The 17344-nt window shown below is 46.4% G+C and overlaps 21 protein-coding genes across 21 annotated transcripts, besides 2 other annotated features; 16 read left to right on the forward strand and 5 right to left on the reverse strand.

The window, feature by feature from the left end:
• Positions 1–198: 198 nt before the first annotated feature.
• Positions 199–227: a microsatellite.
• A 277-nt stretch (positions 228–504) lies between these two features.
• On the forward strand, positions 505–657 carry Tb09.160.1810 (hypothetical protein, unlikely; the record flags this gene model as incomplete). The annotated part of the gene is made up of 1 exon (XM_798527.1): positions 505–657. One exon carries the CDS (start codon positions 505–507, stop codon positions 655–657), a length of 153 nt encoding a protein of 50 aa, XP_803620.1.
• Positions 658–1667: 1010 nt separating this feature from the next.
• Positions 1668–2258, reverse strand: Tb09.160.1820 (cytochrome c oxidase subunit V, putative; the record flags this gene model as incomplete). The annotated part of the gene is made up of 1 exon (XM_798528.1): positions 1668–2258. The coding sequence occupies one exon, from the start codon at positions 2256–2258 to the stop codon at positions 1668–1670; it is 591 nt and encodes a 196-aa protein (XP_803621.1).
• A 515-nt stretch (positions 2259–2773) lies between these two features.
• Positions 2774–2812: a microsatellite.
• Positions 2813–3706: 894 nt separating this feature from the next.
• Positions 3707–3982, forward strand: Tb09.160.1830 (hypothetical protein; the record flags this gene model as incomplete). Its single annotated transcript, XM_798529.1, has 1 exon — positions 3707–3982. The coding sequence occupies one exon, from the start codon at positions 3707–3709 to the stop codon at positions 3980–3982; it is 276 nt and encodes a 91-aa protein (XP_803622.1).
• A 145-nt stretch (positions 3983–4127) lies between these two features.
• Positions 4128–4322, reverse strand: Tb09.160.1840 (hypothetical protein, unlikely; the record flags this gene model as incomplete). The annotated part of the gene is made up of 1 exon (XM_798530.1): positions 4128–4322. The coding sequence occupies one exon, from the start codon at positions 4320–4322 to the stop codon at positions 4128–4130; it is 195 nt and encodes a 64-aa protein (XP_803623.1).
• Positions 4323–4359: 37 nt separating this feature from the next.
• On the reverse strand, positions 4360–4617 carry Tb09.160.1850 (hypothetical protein, unlikely; the record flags this gene model as incomplete). The annotated part of the gene is made up of 1 exon (XM_798531.1): positions 4360–4617. One exon carries the CDS (start codon positions 4615–4617, stop codon positions 4360–4362), a length of 258 nt encoding a protein of 85 aa, XP_803624.1.
• Positions 4618–4862: 245 nt separating this feature from the next.
• Tb09.160.1860 (hypothetical protein, unlikely) lies at positions 4863–5372 on the forward strand (the record flags this gene model as incomplete). The annotated part of the gene is made up of 1 exon (XM_798532.1): positions 4863–5372. One exon carries the CDS (start codon positions 4863–4865, stop codon positions 5370–5372), a length of 510 nt encoding a protein of 169 aa, XP_803625.1.
• A 46-nt stretch (positions 5373–5418) lies between these two features.
• Positions 5419–5529, forward strand: Tb09.160.1870 (hypothetical protein, unlikely; the record flags this gene model as incomplete). Its single annotated transcript, XM_024642635.1, has 1 exon — positions 5419–5529. One exon carries the CDS (start codon positions 5419–5421, stop codon positions 5527–5529), a length of 111 nt encoding a protein of 36 aa, XP_024498422.1.
• A 163-nt stretch (positions 5530–5692) lies between these two features.
• Tb09.160.1880 (hypothetical protein, unlikely) lies at positions 5693–6034 on the forward strand (the record flags this gene model as incomplete). Its single annotated transcript, XM_798535.1, has 1 exon — positions 5693–6034. The coding sequence occupies one exon, from the start codon at positions 5693–5695 to the stop codon at positions 6032–6034; it is 342 nt and encodes a 113-aa protein (XP_803628.1).
• Positions 6035–6177: 143 nt separating this feature from the next.
• Positions 6178–6288, forward strand: Tb09.160.1890 (hypothetical protein, unlikely; the record flags this gene model as incomplete). Its single annotated transcript, XM_024642636.1, has 1 exon — positions 6178–6288. The coding sequence occupies one exon, from the start codon at positions 6178–6180 to the stop codon at positions 6286–6288; it is 111 nt and encodes a 36-aa protein (XP_024498423.1).
• A 100-nt stretch (positions 6289–6388) lies between these two features.
• Positions 6389–6517, forward strand: Tb09.160.1900 (hypothetical protein, unlikely; the record flags this gene model as incomplete). The annotated part of the gene is made up of 1 exon (XM_024642637.1): positions 6389–6517. The coding sequence occupies one exon, from the start codon at positions 6389–6391 to the stop codon at positions 6515–6517; it is 129 nt and encodes a 42-aa protein (XP_024498424.1).
• Positions 6518–8027: 1510 nt separating this feature from the next.
• On the forward strand, positions 8028–8432 carry Tb09.160.1920 (hypothetical protein, unlikely; the record flags this gene model as incomplete). Its single annotated transcript, XM_798538.1, has 1 exon — positions 8028–8432. One exon carries the CDS (start codon positions 8028–8030, stop codon positions 8430–8432), a length of 405 nt encoding a protein of 134 aa, XP_803631.1.
• A 158-nt stretch (positions 8433–8590) lies between these two features.
• Positions 8591–8887, reverse strand: Tb09.160.1930 (hypothetical protein, unlikely; the record flags this gene model as incomplete). Its single annotated transcript, XM_798539.1, has 1 exon — positions 8591–8887. One exon carries the CDS (start codon positions 8885–8887, stop codon positions 8591–8593), a length of 297 nt encoding a protein of 98 aa, XP_803632.1.
• A 428-nt stretch (positions 8888–9315) lies between these two features.
• Positions 9316–10467, forward strand: Tb09.160.1950 (acidocalcisomal exopolyphosphatase, putative; the record flags this gene model as incomplete). The annotated part of the gene is made up of 1 exon (XM_798540.1): positions 9316–10467. The coding sequence occupies one exon, from the start codon at positions 9316–9318 to the stop codon at positions 10465–10467; it is 1152 nt and encodes a 383-aa protein (XP_803633.1).
• A 496-nt stretch (positions 10468–10963) lies between these two features.
• On the reverse strand, positions 10964–11281 carry Tb09.160.1960 (hypothetical protein, unlikely; the record flags this gene model as incomplete). Its single annotated transcript, XM_798541.1, has 1 exon — positions 10964–11281. One exon carries the CDS (start codon positions 11279–11281, stop codon positions 10964–10966), a length of 318 nt encoding a protein of 105 aa, XP_803634.1.
• A 63-nt stretch (positions 11282–11344) lies between these two features.
• Tb09.160.1970 (hypothetical protein, unlikely) lies at positions 11345–11482 on the forward strand (the record flags this gene model as incomplete). Its single annotated transcript, XM_024642638.1, has 1 exon — positions 11345–11482. The coding sequence occupies one exon, from the start codon at positions 11345–11347 to the stop codon at positions 11480–11482; it is 138 nt and encodes a 45-aa protein (XP_024498425.1).
• Positions 11483–12290: 808 nt separating this feature from the next.
• Tb09.160.1980 (hypothetical protein, conserved) lies at positions 12291–12461 on the forward strand (the record flags this gene model as incomplete). The annotated part of the gene is made up of 1 exon (XM_798543.1): positions 12291–12461. One exon carries the CDS (start codon positions 12291–12293, stop codon positions 12459–12461), a length of 171 nt encoding a protein of 56 aa, XP_803636.1.
• Positions 12462–12888: 427 nt separating this feature from the next.
• On the forward strand, positions 12889–13395 carry Tb09.160.1990 (hypothetical protein, conserved; the record flags this gene model as incomplete). The annotated part of the gene is made up of 1 exon (XM_798544.1): positions 12889–13395. One exon carries the CDS (start codon positions 12889–12891, stop codon positions 13393–13395), a length of 507 nt encoding a protein of 168 aa, XP_803637.1.
• A 164-nt stretch (positions 13396–13559) lies between these two features.
• Positions 13560–14780, forward strand: Tb09.160.2000 (pseudouridylate synthase, putative; the record flags this gene model as incomplete). The annotated part of the gene is made up of 1 exon (XM_798546.1): positions 13560–14780. The coding sequence occupies one exon, from the start codon at positions 13560–13562 to the stop codon at positions 14778–14780; it is 1221 nt and encodes a 406-aa protein (XP_803639.1).
• Positions 14781–15127: 347 nt separating this feature from the next.
• On the forward strand, positions 15128–16198 carry Tb09.160.2010 (N-acetyltransferase, putative; the record flags this gene model as incomplete). The annotated part of the gene is made up of 1 exon (XM_798547.1): positions 15128–16198. One exon carries the CDS (start codon positions 15128–15130, stop codon positions 16196–16198), a length of 1071 nt encoding a protein of 356 aa, XP_803640.1.
• Positions 16199–16610: 412 nt separating this feature from the next.
• Positions 16611–16934, forward strand: Tb09.160.2020 (thioredoxin; the record flags this gene model as incomplete). Its single annotated transcript, XM_798548.1, has 1 exon — positions 16611–16934. The coding sequence occupies one exon, from the start codon at positions 16611–16613 to the stop codon at positions 16932–16934; it is 324 nt and encodes a 107-aa protein (XP_803641.1).
• A 189-nt stretch (positions 16935–17123) lies between these two features.
• Positions 17124–17285, forward strand: Tb09.160.2030 (hypothetical protein, unlikely; the record flags this gene model as incomplete). The annotated part of the gene is made up of 1 exon (XM_798549.1): positions 17124–17285. The coding sequence occupies one exon, from the start codon at positions 17124–17126 to the stop codon at positions 17283–17285; it is 162 nt and encodes a 53-aa protein (XP_803642.1).
• Positions 17286–17344: the final 59 nt, after the last annotated feature.

Raw genomic sequence — 17344 nt, forward strand, 5'->3', positions numbered from 1 at the left:
CTAAGCACCATGACCTTGTGATCATATGCAGCAAGGGTGAACTTCGGGTACTTTCCTCCCCCCCCAAAAAAAAAGCCCCTTAACCCATAATCATGTCAACTTACACAACAAAGAAAAAAATCATCAAATATTAAAAACCGAACGAAGCAAAATTAAACGTAAAAACAAGTAAGCGATTTTTAAAAAAAGGGTGCAAAAATATATATATATATATATATATATATATACAATCATACAGTGATAGCTGATCGTGAGAAGATGCACGGAGGTTTGATAACGACTCATTTTAAAACAATGGCGTACATGGGGGAAATATTTAAGTTCGTTTGTTTTTGTTTTTTTTTTTTAAACAGGCACATAACCGCCTTTCGTGGAGAATTTTCGGTGTCCACGAGTAGCCATGCCAATAAACCAAGTAAATTTCTTAACTACAGCTTGCCGAGAGCGAGCGTCTTATCGCTGGAGTCCACAATCGTAAAAATATTCATCACACGTCATACATAAATGGGAAAGAAAAAAACATTAAAATGTAACGTGGCGATGGGAAAACAAGAATTTTATCCACACAACCTTATGGCTCCACTATTTTCCCCCTCCCCAGCCTCGCGCACAAAATCCTACCAAATTGTCGCTGGTTACATTCTTCACCCGAAATGAAATGAGCATGTCCTGCATCCAATGAGAGAGTGAGTGAATGGAAGAAGGTCTGTTTTAAAAAGGGGGGGAGGAAGTCGCTCTTCAACAAGAAAACATGCTCGCCTTCTGCAATCACCATTTAACAAACATGGTTGAAGCAAACGAACCATCTTCCAAAACACTCGTTTTCTAGCTAATAACTACGTATATGTATATTATAACTAAATTGACAAATATTCGTATTTGTATATAAACAACGACAACAACACCAATAATAATAATGGTGATAGCAATTGAAAATGTGCACCTCATTCCCTTAATTGAACACTTCCGTTGAAGCAGTAAATTAAAGGGAAACACAAAGCATTATAATGATCCCACGTTGAGTCCGAGTGGTGCGATTATGTGTCATTAAAGCGAATATTCCGTGGAAAGAACGGGTCTCAGCAACAGCATCACCTCGTCAGATCAGTATCCACTACCACAGTTCATTATATCATTTAATTTTTGCAGCATATCAGGTACCGACACTAGTTCTGGCATGTCAAAAACTGCAATAAAAGGGAAATGGCTAGCACAACTGCTCTCAGCCGGAGTTACCCTCAGTCACAACAACCCATATAACTAAGCATTTTTATCCTACACTACCAAAGATAGTAAAATAAACAACAATGCTTGACAATGTTTTTACCCAATAAAAAAAAAAGGTCAGCTGGTGACAAAAGGATAGAAAAGTTAGAGTAAAACAGATACACCGAGAAGAAACATAGCGCACATTCCAAACGCGACAATTATGTTTCGCCCACCCAGAGAAAACGTATGTATTGTTCCACAACCCTCCGCTACGGTAAGGGGTAAAAGATATATATGTATGTGTCAACAAAACAGGCTAACAAAACGACGGAATACAGTCCTTTACATCAACTCAACCCATTGGGTGTTATACTAGTATTGGCTATGGTCCTACTTTAAAACAATCAAAAAAATAAAAAATGGAAGTAATAACCCCATCCGTGAAGATACTAAAGCTACTAGTTACTGATTTTGTTCCCATCCTTGAAAATCTCAGGTCGTTCAATGACAGCAGGTGTCTGGAACACATGATCTGGTATCTCCGCTCCACGATAAAGCGATTCGAGAAGCGAGGCGGCACCTCGGGGAGTGGCCTCCCACTTCATGGTCTCCAGAAGGGACTTTGCCAAAAAATCCACGAGCTCAATGTGTGGTATAACCACCTTTGCATAATCGTCATCAGGGTCAGCAAATGCCTCGAGGTGGTGTCCATCCATCTCAACAGTAAGTTGTCCACCTTTGTCATCAAGGATTGGGTAAGCTGTGAGGCTGTAACACTTCAATAGTCGATGTGGGTCACCCAAGTGAGGTGGAAGAAACACCCGAATGTATGTCTTGTTTTCTTTGGCAACTTCACCTAATCGACGCAGAACATCGGCATCACGAGGATCCATCGTCGAGGCGTACTGACTTCTGATGCGGTCATTTACTTCGGGCTTGCGAAGCATGCAGCTGAAAATTGTGTCCAACGCCGCATTATCCCAACCTTTCCCAAAGAAGTTACGACTCAAAGGCACAGTTGCCAAAAATGGTGTGACAAAGCGCTTCATCTAAAACAATAGATCGTTCTATTATCTCTTCAACTTATCTGCTCGTTTGAATTGGGCGATCAAAAAAATACAGAAGATGTTTAGAACGGTAAAAATAGGGGTTTACAAAAAAAAATCTCATCGGGAACAGGAAAATGATTTTAAACCAAAGAAAACTCTCGCCTTAACCCTCAATATTTTTATTAGTCGTTAAAAGGTCAAACGGCATTTTCGGTACCTAAATATTCCATGTAAGTAGATAGACAAGAGCCACCGTGCGATACTGACACCGCCTCAAACCATAAATAAAGCGGCGAGGGAAAACAACCCGACAATAGATGATGGGACCGACAGAAGACATATTTCGGGAACATATTGTTCCATCCAATTGAGGGGGAACAAGCAACGAAAGCGTTTTGATTAAATCCTATCTCTGCTTAAGTGTTACCTTACATTGACAACAAGTTCTTCTTTGTATCAACGACCACAGCACCAATAGTGAAACAGGAAGCGCAGATGCTTTCTATTATGTTCAAATATGTATATATATACATATATATACATATATACATGTAGTTATTGACAGTGTTTTCCAATAGTGTTGATAAGTGTGCTCTCGACTTTGAAACAATAATTTCACTCAACCGAAAACTACGAGAAATCAACGTAGTGTCGTATCACTAACAAAAAACTTAAGGTGAAAAAGTGCAAGAATAGTGCTAACGCACAGGAAAATCTGAGTGGAGCATTAGAATAATTCCACCATCAACAAACTGAGCATTACTACCCCCAAGACGTTCTTGGTTGAAATTTACACTCCGAAAAAAATCGTCAATTATGCATCAACTCTTTCCTCACAAAGTACGGTACCTTCAAGGCAACGCGACGTTGAAAGTTAATAAAGCTCATGGAACCCATACATCAACCACATGTGCATAAAGCAAAAACATCTTTTTCCTTCAAAACAAGAAATTAGGCCACAAAACTTAAAGATCATTCAACCCCCCCCCCCTCAGTCAGGAGCTCAACACCACAGGGGGGGTACTCATCTCCCACATCATCGATGTTACGATTACCCTCTAAATAAATCCACATAATGTGGCAAAAAAAACCCTTCTACATAGACTAGAAACGTAAGCAGGTAACGGGAAACAATACTAAGAACATCCTTTGTAAGGAAAAGGAAAACGCAAACATCCCATAGACAAGAGCCAGGAATCACTGCGTATTTATTAGCATCCCGTGGGCACCCACAAACTGTACGCCGCAAGCAGTAAATTCCACATAATTAAGGTCAAAGTAATGTCACTGTAGCGTCAGCTGCACCTTGCTTACCCTTTTAGGTGCCGCCAATAAGCATACCACTTGGACTACCAGACGATGAAAAGTTAGGTGCCCGCCGGCAAACCAATACCAAAAATTAATAACAGTAATGATAACTTTCATAAGGGTGGGACCATGTTGTAGGTATGGACGGCATGCCCCACATGGCAACAAGTGAATATACACCAACGCCAAATACCAAATGCACAACCTCAAGTTATCATCAAAGAAAAATATTAATATGGGCGGGAAATGACCAGCCTGACATGGGTTGCACTGGCCAGAGCGCCTCACCAACCAGTCAAAAGGCATATGGCGGGGGCAAGACACTTTCTATCTGTTACTACCCGAATATGCTCACAAAAGCAATGACATCACACAGAGCCACACTCTCTCTCTCTCGCCCTCCTTGTCTCGGTTGAAGGAGAAGCGTAGCGGGCCGTACCACCTTAGCCGTTCCACGAATCACCTAAGCCAATCCATCACAGCATTCAACTCCACACAACATGTAACTCCGGTTCAGATTATACGTACGCAACCCCACCCCAACCCGCTCATCACATAAATTTAAAATATTGCGGTGCATCCTCGCCTCGGTTTCTCGAACAAAAACAAGCAACATCCGCAAAAACTAAACAAAGTAGAGGGACCAAATATGAAAAGGCATAGAATGCGTCGACCCTCAGCAGCCGTCTCGAAACTGTTGGTGCCGCACCACACACCACAACAACTGCAGCAACAACAACCGCATTCGCTACCCATGGGATAAGAGGGGGGAAATGAGCAGGTGGGAGCGTGTTCAGGAAATTCTCCACGGCGAGGTAGCCCCTGAGTAGCGACAACCCGAAGCAGAAAGACTTGGGAAGGGGTGGTCGAGCCACAGCAGTGGCAACCAATCGACGCGCACCGCCAGCATACGCCAGACGGGGAAAGGACTCCCACGCCACCCCGCATTACAAGCAGCGCCGCCACCACAGCGCCGCAGAAAATAAGGTAAAGTCAGGGGGGAAAACACTCCAACCAGCAACGCGGTACAAATTCCCATACCTTTACCCATGCAGGAGTCGCCAACGTGCCTCAACCCCCAATACCCCTCGTCAGGAATAGATTGAAATGGAAGAGTATGAAAATAATCTGTCGCGTGACGTCCAACAGTAGCGTTACGGTTCAAGAATGGACACCAGAACCCCCTACCACGCAGTTGTGCCAAACACCCAACAAAAAACACAGTCCGGACGAAGTCACCTCGCACCGGCCATATGGAGGTGAGTCCCAGGCCTGCCCCGCCCAGCACTAAGCACAATGCTGCCCATCTCTCTTATACAGAACGAACAAGGTCAAAAAATGTGCAAACTGCGAAAAAAGCCATCTTCTCTACACCGAAAGGGCAAATTTCAACCGGTGGAAGAAAAACGACCCCATCCACCCCTCACAAGAGCACCGGCTGCCGGCTGTGACTCAAAGAGAAAAGGAATGCCCATCCTCTTTCTTGAACACACGGCGATAGTACTTACGTTGCGGCGTTTCGCCGCAAAAAACTTATCCGCACGTCACAGCACACAGCGCAGTTTCCCCGTCCCACATTCACATCCGGCCGCTTCCCTGCGCCCCAAAAAGGTTATCGCGGGACGACCGGACGACACCTACCCCTTGGTGTGCGCTAAGCCCGTCCCCTCAGTTGACGACAGAGATTCTGCACTTTATTGGCGCGCGTTTGGTATCTGCAACGACAAAAAACGTGGTGGGGAACCCCCACCGCAATATTCATCAAAAAAAAAAAAAGCTGGCGTTGTACGCGACACAACTTGCTAATGGAACTACCCTGTTGCAAACCGAGTGCCACGGGCCACTAAGGACAATGAACGCCACACAACGTTATTTACTGTTTTGGTGTGTGCCGCAACTCCGAAGAGCCACCAATTTCACTGCAAATATCCTTAAGAGAATCATATCCGTGGAAACACGATAACTTGGGGAAGCCGAAACTCATCACACAGGAGAAACTTGGAAATACTAAGGACTAGAGAAATACCCACAGCCATACCGACGCACAGCTGCAACAGTCATTCATGATGGACCGCCCGCCGCAGCCCGGTGGGTAGAACAATATCGGGGACCCTTGTTCCGTGACAATGGGGTTGGCCAAAATGGAGAATGAGACGGATGCTTCCGCAAGTAATATTGAGCGGAAACGCCATGCAGCACAGAGGCGAACGTCTTTATATGGCGGTGCTCGACTCCAACGGTGTCAAGAGAAACGTTACAAAATGAGTATATCCAATAAAAACGGCCTGAAACGTCAGCGGCCGAGTTTAGTACAGTGCTTCCAGGCAGCGACCGCCGGATTTGGAAACAGAACAACGAGGCAACACCATTCCACGCACCAGTTAGTGATGGCCTGCGCCACGATGCCATCAAAACGCTACAAACACGTACTGCGGGTATACCGAAGGGTAAAAACACTACTGGAATAAGATAATGGAAAAGGGTTAGTTCCTGTTGAAAACGAACAGCATAAATTCGTGCTAAGACTCTTGAGAACCCCCAGTAGTTCCTAATTCCCAACCCTTCTTGACGACAAACTTGGTGTGAGAATCACATCGCACCGAGGGAGAAGATGGGCAATTACTCCATAACTCCGAATATATCTGAAGGGTTAAATCCTGTCCCATCTCCTTCCCCGCCCGACACTGACCATTTCAAAGGTGATAGAAAGAGAAAACTGTGAGAACATATGGCGACAGGTGAAACGGTGAAAGTCCAAGCGGGGGTTTAGCCACGCCATCCTCTTTATTGTTTGTTCCAAATCACCTCAAACAGCGAGCTAAATGAGGGGTGCGCAACAAATTCGCAAACATGGTGCATCAAGCTCACCTACTCTCTACACCGCCTTCTTTCCAACAGATCAAGTGGCAGCAGCTCAATTGGACGAATCTCCCCGACTCCAACAAGTATAGTTTAACAAAGGTTAAACAAAAAGCACAATCCCAAAACTCTGCTGTTACTAGCCGCAACTGCTTTCTTTCCCAACCTACGTCCCCTACTGCGGAACTAAATCACCAAAATAGTTTCCTCCCTAACACCCAAGCGATAAGGAGCAAGGCTGCTAATGAATATGCGCCACGGAATGAGCGCCGCACCTACGAATAGGACACGTAAACACATTGGTAGACTCAAAAAAAAAAAAAGAGGCATATATAGTCCAGAAAATCCTTTCGAGCTACTGCGACCCTGACAAGCTCCGACAACCACGTCAAAGCAAAACTATATTCCTCTCGTCACCTATTGACAATCCGAGGTTTGTAGCGTTCTGTTCACATCAGGAAAAAGAATATGGTCCTGCACTATTCAAAACGAAAAAGAGAAGGCTACTACCGACAAGGCTCCTCAGATTGAGAACTCCTTTCTCGACAGTGTGGGATTCAATAGCCCGAGCACTGCGTGCACCCCGACTCGGAGCGGCAGGGAAACGATCATGCAGGGAATCGAGCACCGCCACATTTTCCCTCATTTTTTTGGAAGAATGCGGTGGGGTCACGACGGCAAGTAACCAACATGATCACAGGCGTGACGGGTGGAGAGAGCGGGGAAGATGCGGTTGAGTTGGCTCAGCTGATCATCGTTAGGGGTGTAGTTTGCAAGAGGGGAGTGGAATGTTACCTGAAATGGGAAGCCGTCGATTAAACATTCAGTGAAGTCATAAGAAAAGCCGGACCTTCTGGACTACCCTATGCATAATGAGTTGGATGCTGCCAAGTGTTAGTGTAACAAAGTGGGGAAGACTTACCGCAAAAGGAAAGCTTGGTGTGGATCGTTTTCGGGGTTGCAAGCACGGCCCTATCCCTCGAGTGGGCTGAGGGAAGATGCGCCGTGCGAAGAGAAAAATAGAGGTGTCCGTTGCCATCCACCACCAAACCTGAACAGAAGGTTCTGCTGAATTGGATATGCCGAGCGGTGGAGAAACTTTCATATTTGATAAGGCAGAAAGACGGCTGAGTTACGCAGAAGGATCGGTAAGCTGCCACGTGACTTCCGAGGGGGGAGGGCTGCAATGAAGATTGTGCTTGAAAGGCCTCTAAGAGAAACGGCATACAAGGCAAAGGGTGGGGTCCGGGTTAGAGACGTTCAACAAATTCGAACCGTCCCTCTTTTCTTTAAAGGCGGAACCAACACGTATAAAAGGTTACGTCCTTCGCCCTATATGGAGAAGGGATCGGTGCAGCTCGTTAGGAATATGCCCCTATAAGTGCATTATGTTTTCTATTGCTCTAATTTTTATTGAAACTAATTACCCGGCTACGGGGGCGGGTCTACAACCGGAACACCCTCCGTGCGGCACTAATACCGTGATATAGTTGTCGATTCAAAAGGCATCAGCGGTGAATACTTCAATTTTAACGCAGCAGTTTGAGGGCCGTCACGCACGGTATCAACGCTTTCTCTCATACCCCTTCTGCTAGGAAAGATATGGAAGCGGCGCGGAGACAAGAGAAATTTCCCGCTTGGTTTTTCTTCTGGCGCAACGAAACGGTTCGGATGATATCTAGGATGGCTGAGCAACTGCATCAACCGAATGAGAGACGCGGTTGGTGCAGAATAGAGCAAATAATGAGGAGTCGCCGCCCCCTACACACACACACACATAATGTGAAGTTTAGTCGGAACAGCTCATACCTCGCGTGGTGGATAAACGTTTGGCGCCCAGTGATACGCCCGGGCAGTGATGCGGTATCGTTCCAGCGATTAACGTGGGTTGCTCATGCGACGGGGAAAAAAATCTGTAGAAAGGGTTGGACAAGGAACGAGTTGGAAAAACGCCTCAGAACGCGATGGGAATGTCGGGGATTGTGCATATCCTTTGTATGCGCGTGACTGTCCAGGACGCCCAAACACCCGAGAGTGCGCGCCATCAAACACAGAGGGGCGCTGCTATCCGAAACGAGCGACACCCAATGCGTGCACGTGTGGTTGTGTGGGAGAGCGCGGGGGGGGGGGGGGGGAGTGGTGGGCTCGATGGCTGAAAGATACGGCTAATACGATGGTGCCCGATGTCTGCGGTGTCTGAAAACGCGTTTTATAGCAGTCCAACCAGGGGTGTGTATGGCGCACAAGGATTGAGGAGGAGAGTCAGCAGTAGGAACGCAATCGCAGGTAATGGCAGGAGGGGGTGCGTGTGTGTTGGGGGGGGGGGGGCAGTGCGGTGGTGATGTATTGCCGAGGTCGGTGCATTTTATGCCGGTGCTGGCAGTTGTTAGTGAATAAGAACGCTGGGACATAGTTCTGTGGGCCTTATTCGGTAGGGTACAGTCTTTTTTTCTTGTTGTCATGCCTATGTGTGGGGAAGTGGGGATGCGGGTCAGCACCGTGGTTTATGTGACTCTTGTTGCTGTGCCCTCGCTCGTTGATGCATTTCACCATCAGCTTTACAGATGTGTGCGCTTCTTACGTTAATGGATGCTGACGTCGGCATTTTTTTTTTTGATGCTATTGATGGGTTTGGTAAAGTGTTACCTGGAGATTGTAGAAACTTGCGGGCGGTCAGGTGTAATTTTTTTAAATCGGTCCCTTCCATGTGAAATGACTAAGTGTTGTGTTCACTACTGGCAAGGTATGATTTCCTGGACTCAACTTTAACGTTTAGAATGGTTTGTCATTTTTTTCCTCGTTTTTTTGTACAACTGCCTCTGATTATTGTTGTGAGTTTTTCTTCAATTATATTTTGTCCTACGCTTTGGGCACTTTCCGGCCTTAAGATATGACGGCAGTGGTGAATGAGTTCCTTAAGCGCGGTGTACGAGCGTTAGCAGCTCGCCAGGATTCCGTTCTTGTGATGGGTAACGAAGGAGGTGACATGGACACCGTGATTGGCTCTATATTTCTGGCGATGTACCTGGAAAAGCGTGACGTATTTGGTGTTGGTAGTTACGTTCCTGTACTAAACTTCGAAAAGGATGACTTACCACTGCGACAAGATGTGGTTAAGTTACTGTCACGACACAACGTTTCTACAGACAGTATTTACTCAGTCAAGCAAAGTGGGAATGGTGTGGATTTCCTGGACCTACATCAAATGAAGCTTCCCATCGTTTTGTATGATCACAACAAGCTAAGTCCTGAGCAGGTTTATTTGGGAGAAAGGATCGTGGGTGTGGTCGACCATCACGAAGATGAGCAACTATACGTGGATCAGACCAAATGCCTCCGAAGGATTTGCAAGACGGGTTCGGCTTGCACCCTTGTTGCAGAACTTTTCAACGAGGCGGGGTTGGAGGTTCCGTGCCCTGAGCTCCTCTTAGCCCCAATTGTAGTAGATACTGTAAACTTTGAACCGTCGCAAAAGAGGGTAACTGAACGAGACATTTTGGCCTCCAGGCTGCTGGTTGGGCGGGACGATTGCGGCGACTACCTGACGGGCATGTTTAAAGAACTAATGGCGTGGAAAAATGATATCCACTGCCTCACTGTTCCTCAGCACCTACGGCGGGACTATAAAAACTTTGAATTTCCCTTTATTAGTGCTGAAAACAAGATATTGCGAGTTGGAATAAGCAGTATTTCGTGTCGTTCTGACGAATTACTATCCGTCCATGGTGTGAGTAGTGTGTCATCAAATTGCATTGAATTCATCAAACAGAGGTCAATCGACATGCTTCTCTTGACCTTCGCTGGTGAAAGAACTCCAGGGAGTTACTGTCGTCAGTTAGGTGTTGTTGCGAAGGATGAGGGACTCGCGGCTCTGCAAGCCTATTGTAAGAAATCACCCAGCGGGCTCGACTTTACTCTTCTGGAGGATGTAACAGTTAATGAGTGGGCCTTTTCAATTTACGAGCTGAGCGACCCTTCCGTGTCTCGGAAAAAGTTGGTTCCATCGCTGACTAGTTTTTTGTCAGTGTGGAACAATTTGTAAAGATAAAAGAAAAAGAAAAATGGACCATTTTGTTATGTTGATCTGTCTTGTTGTGACCGGCACTATTACTTTAAGGCTAAACTCCATGTGAGAATGTCCGTAATAACACAACTTCGCACTGTCCTTTCGTTGTATTTGTTGGTGATGGGAACTTGCTTGCACTGGTCGTACCAATGATGTTGCCTACTGTTGTTTTCTATATAAACTGTTGGTGACTGCGTCTACTGTTGCGCCATCGAAGGGAAAGATAGAGTAGCACCATGACGTCTAGGTCTTTTTAGTTATGATTTGCGGTCGCCCCGACTGGTGTACCTGCCACGATTCCATAACTCCTGACCCCTCCTCCTGAACAGCCTGAGCTTATCGATTTGCTTCGCGGGGGGCATGCTGCTGTGCTACCAGCCAGTTACACTAAGTATTGAAAATAAACATCGAGGCGTCTTTTTCTGGGGAACTTTGGAGTGCGGGGTTTCAATTTTACTGGAGTGTCGCAAAACTAGTAACGAGTCTGGTTGAGTGCTCCGACTTTAACCTTTGCCATGTAAGGAAAGGTACGTAGGTCCGCAGCCTCACAAGCAGTGATTTTAATAAACTCTTCGAACTTCTTTACCTCGCACGAGATTGTAGCTGCTGATACGTCACACTTGTTTTGCTGATCATGCGAAATACTCAGGTTTGTTGTTGGTGGACACTCTTCCTTTGCCCTAGCTTCCATGAAAGGTGCATGAATACTAAGAAAAATAGTGAAGACGGAGATATGTTGTACGAATGGGTGTGCCGTCTTTGTTAGATGTGGTTCAAACCACAACGTCATATACGCGTATACTTGGGAACCAAAAAGTGGCGTTGAAGTTGAGTGTCTTTTTTGCCTGTTGTAATGAAACTGGAACAGATTTCTCTCTTCAGTGATGTTACTTTGTTAATGCACTTTCTGTGTTGGCCCGACAGTGTCGACAGAATGCACAACCAGAAGGAAAAAGAGTTAGAGGCTCTAACCGAGATGTTGGCGGCATGAAGAATGATGGTAAAATTGATTTCCCCCTTTGAACTGGAAGAACATCTTGTCAGTGCATCAGTTCCTGGGGGGGGGGGTGCCTTATTCTTTGTTGTTAATATTGTTTGGCCACACAGATAACAGTTGAATTCAACTGCTGATTGATGCTAACTATGTCAAAATCTACATTGTTGCTTATATGCGCGTGTCTGCGAAAGCAGATTGTTATCGGTTCGATTGGCTACATATGCATGCCCGCATTTCAGAACTGAATGTCTGTTCGAGATCCCGTTGCCGCACAGAATCTGGCGTGAAAACACAAGGGGATGCATTCAAGGGATCACACTTGCGATGGGGGAGTGCAATAATTCACACCCGGAAATCGGGAAGGAATTAGTTCTCACGCTCCCTTTTATTTTGTATTCCTTTGGGAGTGCTGAGGTGCATGTGACGTGCTGCCACTTGAGTTATTTCCACGTTGAAGACGAAGGCTGAAATGGCCGCTCGTTAAAGTGTCGTTCCAAGGATACTAATGAAATTCATCAATATTCCAGTTGAACGATACATTGGCAGGTTGTTATATGCTCCGTTTAACGGCAATCCTTACTGAGTGGCCGCGGTTGGCTCATCACGGCTATTTTCCTTTTAGTTTCATCATAAGCATTCAGTAGAAAGTTACTATTATTCTTGATATTTTGGTGGTTGTGATGTGGAGTTAAAAGGCTTTATGCAACTCTTCTTGTTACATCGCTGTTGCTGCTATGTGTGCAGTTTTTTCTTCCAGTAGGCTGAAGGCGGTACCCATATTTTTGCTGAACCAAATTTACAAATGTCGCGCGGCAACCAACGGGAACTTGCTCGCGAAAAGAACTTGAAAAAGAAGGAGAAGACAAAGGGGCAACGGGACGACGGATTAACTTTCGCCCAACGAAAAGAAGCTGATGCCGAGCGGATGCGCAGAAAGCAAGCGGAGGCTGATGCGCGGAAGACTGGTTGTTGAATATGATTTGTTGCGCGGGGCTTCCCATAGGACCCATGAAACTTGTCGACCTATTTGCTAGATACCTGATGGTTTCCCTGTTTTCTGCCAGAACACAACATTCGTTGAGCCTTCAGTTGAACACCCAATGGTTTCCGGACTGCATGCCAAATACAAGAAACTGGGGGTTGCGGTATGCCGTGTCTCCCCTTTTTAAATATGAGTAATGAAGGACACGACTTGCATTAATAAAGGACACACTATCCTCCACGATTCTGAGAAGAGCAGTTCAAAAGGAGGGATTAACCACAGGACCGCAGATGTTACTTGTTCCTCAATTTTTCAAATAACGTTCAACACTACTCGGCTAGTTGTTTTGCTATTCATTTTCTCCCCCCAATGATCTTTCATTTTTTCCATCTGGCATTACCTTCTGCGAGTGCAGATTATGTCGTACTACGACAAGTCTGACAAAATAGGCTATGACGACACTGACAAAGAGCTTAACGAAGAGCTGGAGGAGATGCTCGCTCGAACACCCCCTCATATTCAACGACATTTGCAACATCGTATTCACGATGGCATACTGCAGCGTATGAAAGAGGATACCGCGCGAAGGTGCTGGGAGTTCATCAAAAAGTATGAAACATGTGTCAATAGCGTCAAGCCATATGACTTAACGGACTGCCGTCCCCATAGGGACGCCCTCAATGATTGTGCCCACGAGGTGAACCGCGAACAAATCTATCAAAAGTATCGTATGATGTATCTCCGAGGTGAACTTCTCAGATTACATGAGAGCCGCCTTGGTCAAAAAATGGAGACCATGAAGGTCCGTGCACCCGATTCGATTAGGGGATGGAAGCCGGACTATGCACCGAAGTATGCGGAAATGATGTCAGATATTGGACTAAATTTGGGGCCGGAGGCGGCGGACGAGCGAAAGCTCAGCTAACAGGTGAAAAAGTGCGCTTCGCTTTCAAAGAAAAAACTTTTTTCCGGAGGAGTGGAGGGGTGACCGGCCTGCTGTCGGTTTCTATTTCTGTAACCAGGATTCCTTTTCTTTTTTTAAAAAAAAACACGACCTTCCACCATTGTGTTTGTATTATAGAAGACTACATGTTGCATGCCGTTCGCCTACTCTCATGTTGGCGTCCCGCTGCCATTCAACACTTGCCCGACGTTGCCCCCCACGCACCGGTTCAGGAGGTCGAAAAGTCGCATGCTCGATATCGGCCGCTCTCTCTGAGGGCTAGACAGACTCTTTCGGAAAAATCTGATGACCTTCAGTATCACGTCGTGACTCAGGAATGGTTTGGGGAACGTGTTGACAGCTTTCTTACATGCCATTATCCCCAGTGGGACTACGAAACTATCAAAAGATTGGTGCAGCAGGGACACATATATAGGTATAGGAAGAACGGGAAAAAGAAATTTACTCGTCTCACAGACAGATTGGAGTTCGATGAACTGCTTGTCGTACCAACACGAGCCTTCTGGGAGAAGCAACTTGCTCCCCCCAGTGGTGTCCTAGAGGAGACTGACGGGCCGAAGTTTAAGTTGTCAGCTACTGCACGAGAAATGGCTCATAATATGGTGCTATTTAAAAACGAGCATGTTATAGTAATAAACAAGCCCCATGGTTTACCTATGATGCCGACAGACGACCCTCAGGAGATGAGTATAGCTGCGATGTTGCCAGCCTGGAAATTCACGAACGTTGCGAAGCCAGTTGTTTGTCATAACCTAGACAGGGAAACTAGTGGGTGCGTTGTGCTAGCTAGGACAAGAAATGCACATCGTATGCTGGGTCGAATGTTTGTGAAGCGGGTGGTACCCAATAGTGTGTACTGGAGTTTCTGCGTTGGTAAACCAACGGTTAATTATGGTAGGGTGCGTATGCACTTTGACATAACCAGGGGGAATAAAGGCGATATTATCGTTGCAAGGCCTTCGCCGACCAAGACGTCCAAAGTGGCTATCGCTGAGTTTGTTGTCAATGCAAGCGCCCTAGAGTTTGGTAGCTTTATTTCCTTTTATCCGCTAACAACCCGTCGCCACCAGGAACGAATTATGGCAGCACATGCCCTGCGCTGTCCGGTGTTGGGGGATGCTAAGTATGGAGGCGACGCGGCCTTTCCATCGTCGCTGTCGCTTTTTTGGGATCCTGAAAACAAGGGTTTGCCACTTCATCTACATCATCGCAAAATTCAATTACCCTACAAAAATACGGCGGGGGAGTTTATTTGTGTCACTGCCCCTCTTCCCACCCAAATGGAGAAGACATTTAAAAAACTTGGATGGCCATGTGAAGTGGACGACCCGCTGATACCGGGCTGATATCAATGAATCCCAACGCGCACCCTGTCATGAGGTAGCTTTGTCGTGTGTCTCTTCTAGTTTCTCTCCGGGTGTTGCTTGCGGGAGCGAGTGCCTCGCGTCGACCGGTTGTAAGACTAGGGTCGATGGACGGTACACGTTGGTGAAAGAACTGAACGGGTGTTGTTTGACCTTTGCTTTCCTCGCTCTTCCTCCGTCGCTGTTTATATACTTACTCGCTGCTAGAATGAAGATTTTCTTTTCGTGTTTTCACTTCTTTACTCCTTTTTGCGATGGGTCCACATGCTATATCTAAAAGCATCGGTTAAAATCTGATAGCGTGGGAACAAGTCATTGGCGTGCATGGAATGAACCGAGCGGCTCGCATTATTCCCCCACACCGGTACCGCACCGCAGACGGCGAGCAGTTTACGATCAGACATATCAGGAACCGCACCGCATATAACAGCGAGTGGGTAGAGGTCCGTGAGCGGCTTGTGAGTGGCGCCTCACTGTTACCACAAGTTTTGGATGTAGCGAGCGATTCGTCGTTGTCAGTAATTTTTATTGCTGTTGGAAGTGAGGAATCTGCGGAGACCGGGATCATGGGCTATGTTGTTGTAAATATGAGCTTCATAGCATCAAAAACCGTCTCAGTTGCATGGATATCCGTTTTGAATCGCTTCCGTGGGAGACACGTGGGCCGTTCTCTGTTGCACCATGTAGATAGCTTCTGTCGGGCAAACATGATAAATCACATAGAGGCTATGCGGACGGATGGTTTGACGAATCTGTTTAAAAAGTGTGGATTTCGTTTGTCAGCTTCTCCTGTCATATTCAAATCAAAGGCACAACGAAAAGACGTTCAGTTACCCAGCCAACCGCAAGTCCCCTATTGTATCACCAGCGGTGCCGTAACCCTCCGTTGCACAACTGCGGAAGACAGAAAAGGGTGGTCTTTATGTATTTTGGAAGCGTGCAGCTACCTATCCGGCTGTACTGAACTAGTTGTAAATGCCTTTTCGGCCGATTTTCGTGTTTCTGCAGTGAACAGCGAAACTAAACGCATAATAGGGATTGTATCAATTGACTCCACTGGATGGATCCCGCTCATTGCATGCCTCCAAGAGTATCGTGGCCAAGGTCTGGGCTCATTTATGATGTTTATTGCTATGGAATGGCTCAGGCGGCAAGGTGGCAGCGAGGTCACCTTGAGCCCATTAAATGCAAGCGTTGTCAACTTCTACAAGCGTTGGTCCTTTGTCGTGGACAAGAAGTCTGCAGGGAAGAGAAAGCGTTGCGACGATGGGATCCCTATCCTTGTAAGGAGGCTTAGCGAGGGCGAACGCTTTCTGCCGGATGGGTATGAACTGGAAGATTTCGTTCATTTCGCTTCATCAAAGCAGAATGATACCCTCAGGGTGGCTGGGAGCGGCTGAGGTGGACAACAAGGAATTTGTCCACGCGGCGAAACTATCAACTCATATAACATTAATTAACGCGGCACATGATGGTCGTTGTTCGAGGTGGGCCCCATGGTGTACTAGATATATGCTATGTTGCCACCGGATCCTGATCGCACCCTAGTGTTTACTTCCTCATCTTGTTTGTATTGTGCCTTTCGTACTTTTGTCTTTTCCACCTTCGGGCTGCTTAGCAACCTATTCATTGAAGTTTTTTCCCCTCTAGGGTTGTCGTCGTATCGATTGCACGGGGCGTGAAAAGTGAACCGCCCACGTATCGCTCGCATCACCTTCGAGTGGGTAGAAAGTACGAGTCCACACCGCGTAAGACGTGCTCGTGTGACCGAGCCAGGCAAAGCGGAGTAACTCAGTTCGAAGTAAGGGGAAAATGTCGGTAGTGGATGTTTATAGCGTGGAACAGTTCAGAAACATAATGAGCGAAGACATTCTCACAGTGGCTTGGTTTACTGCCGTGTGGTGCGGTCCATGCAAAACTATCGAGAGACCTATGGAGAAGATTGCGTACGAATTTCCAACGGTGAAGTTTGCCAAAGTGGATGCTGACAACAATTCTGAAATAGTGTCCAAGTGCAGGGTGTTACAGCTCCCTACCTTCATTATCGCGAGGAGCGGAAAAATGCTTGGACATGTGATTGGAGCTAACCCTGGAATGCTGAGACAAAAATTAAGAGATATCATCAAAGACAACTAAGAGTTCCGGAGAAAAGGGGCACAGTACAGCGAGTCATACCCCTTTTTTCACAGCACCACGGGGGGAAGTCAGTGGGGTATGGGAATAACAAATCAGGATGGTAAGTCCCACTGGCATCTTTTTTTTTTTCTTAAAAGCTTCGGCTGTGCACTGGTGTATGGCGTTTTCTCAGAGTGTAGTAAAGGGAAAATGGAGCAGAATTTCACCGCGTTCCGGGGAGGGGAACGTGTGTGTGTGTGTGTTCTCGCCACATCGCATCCAACTGATGAAGGTAGCTTTCTTGCTTGCGTTCATTGGCAACAATTGTGGGATCTCTGTTCGTTCTGCTTCGTGCAGACTCTGGTTTTCTGATTTGCATTGCGTTAACACCGTTCCCGTGCATTTAAGGAAGGAAGCACACTTGTGGAGAC

This window comes from Trypanosoma brucei, chromosome 9 (assembly GCF_000002445.2).
Source record: "Trypanosoma brucei brucei TREU927 chromosome 9, whole genome shotgun sequence".
NCBI lineage: Eukaryota > Euglenozoa > Kinetoplastea > Trypanosomatida > Trypanosomatidae > Trypanosoma > Trypanosoma brucei.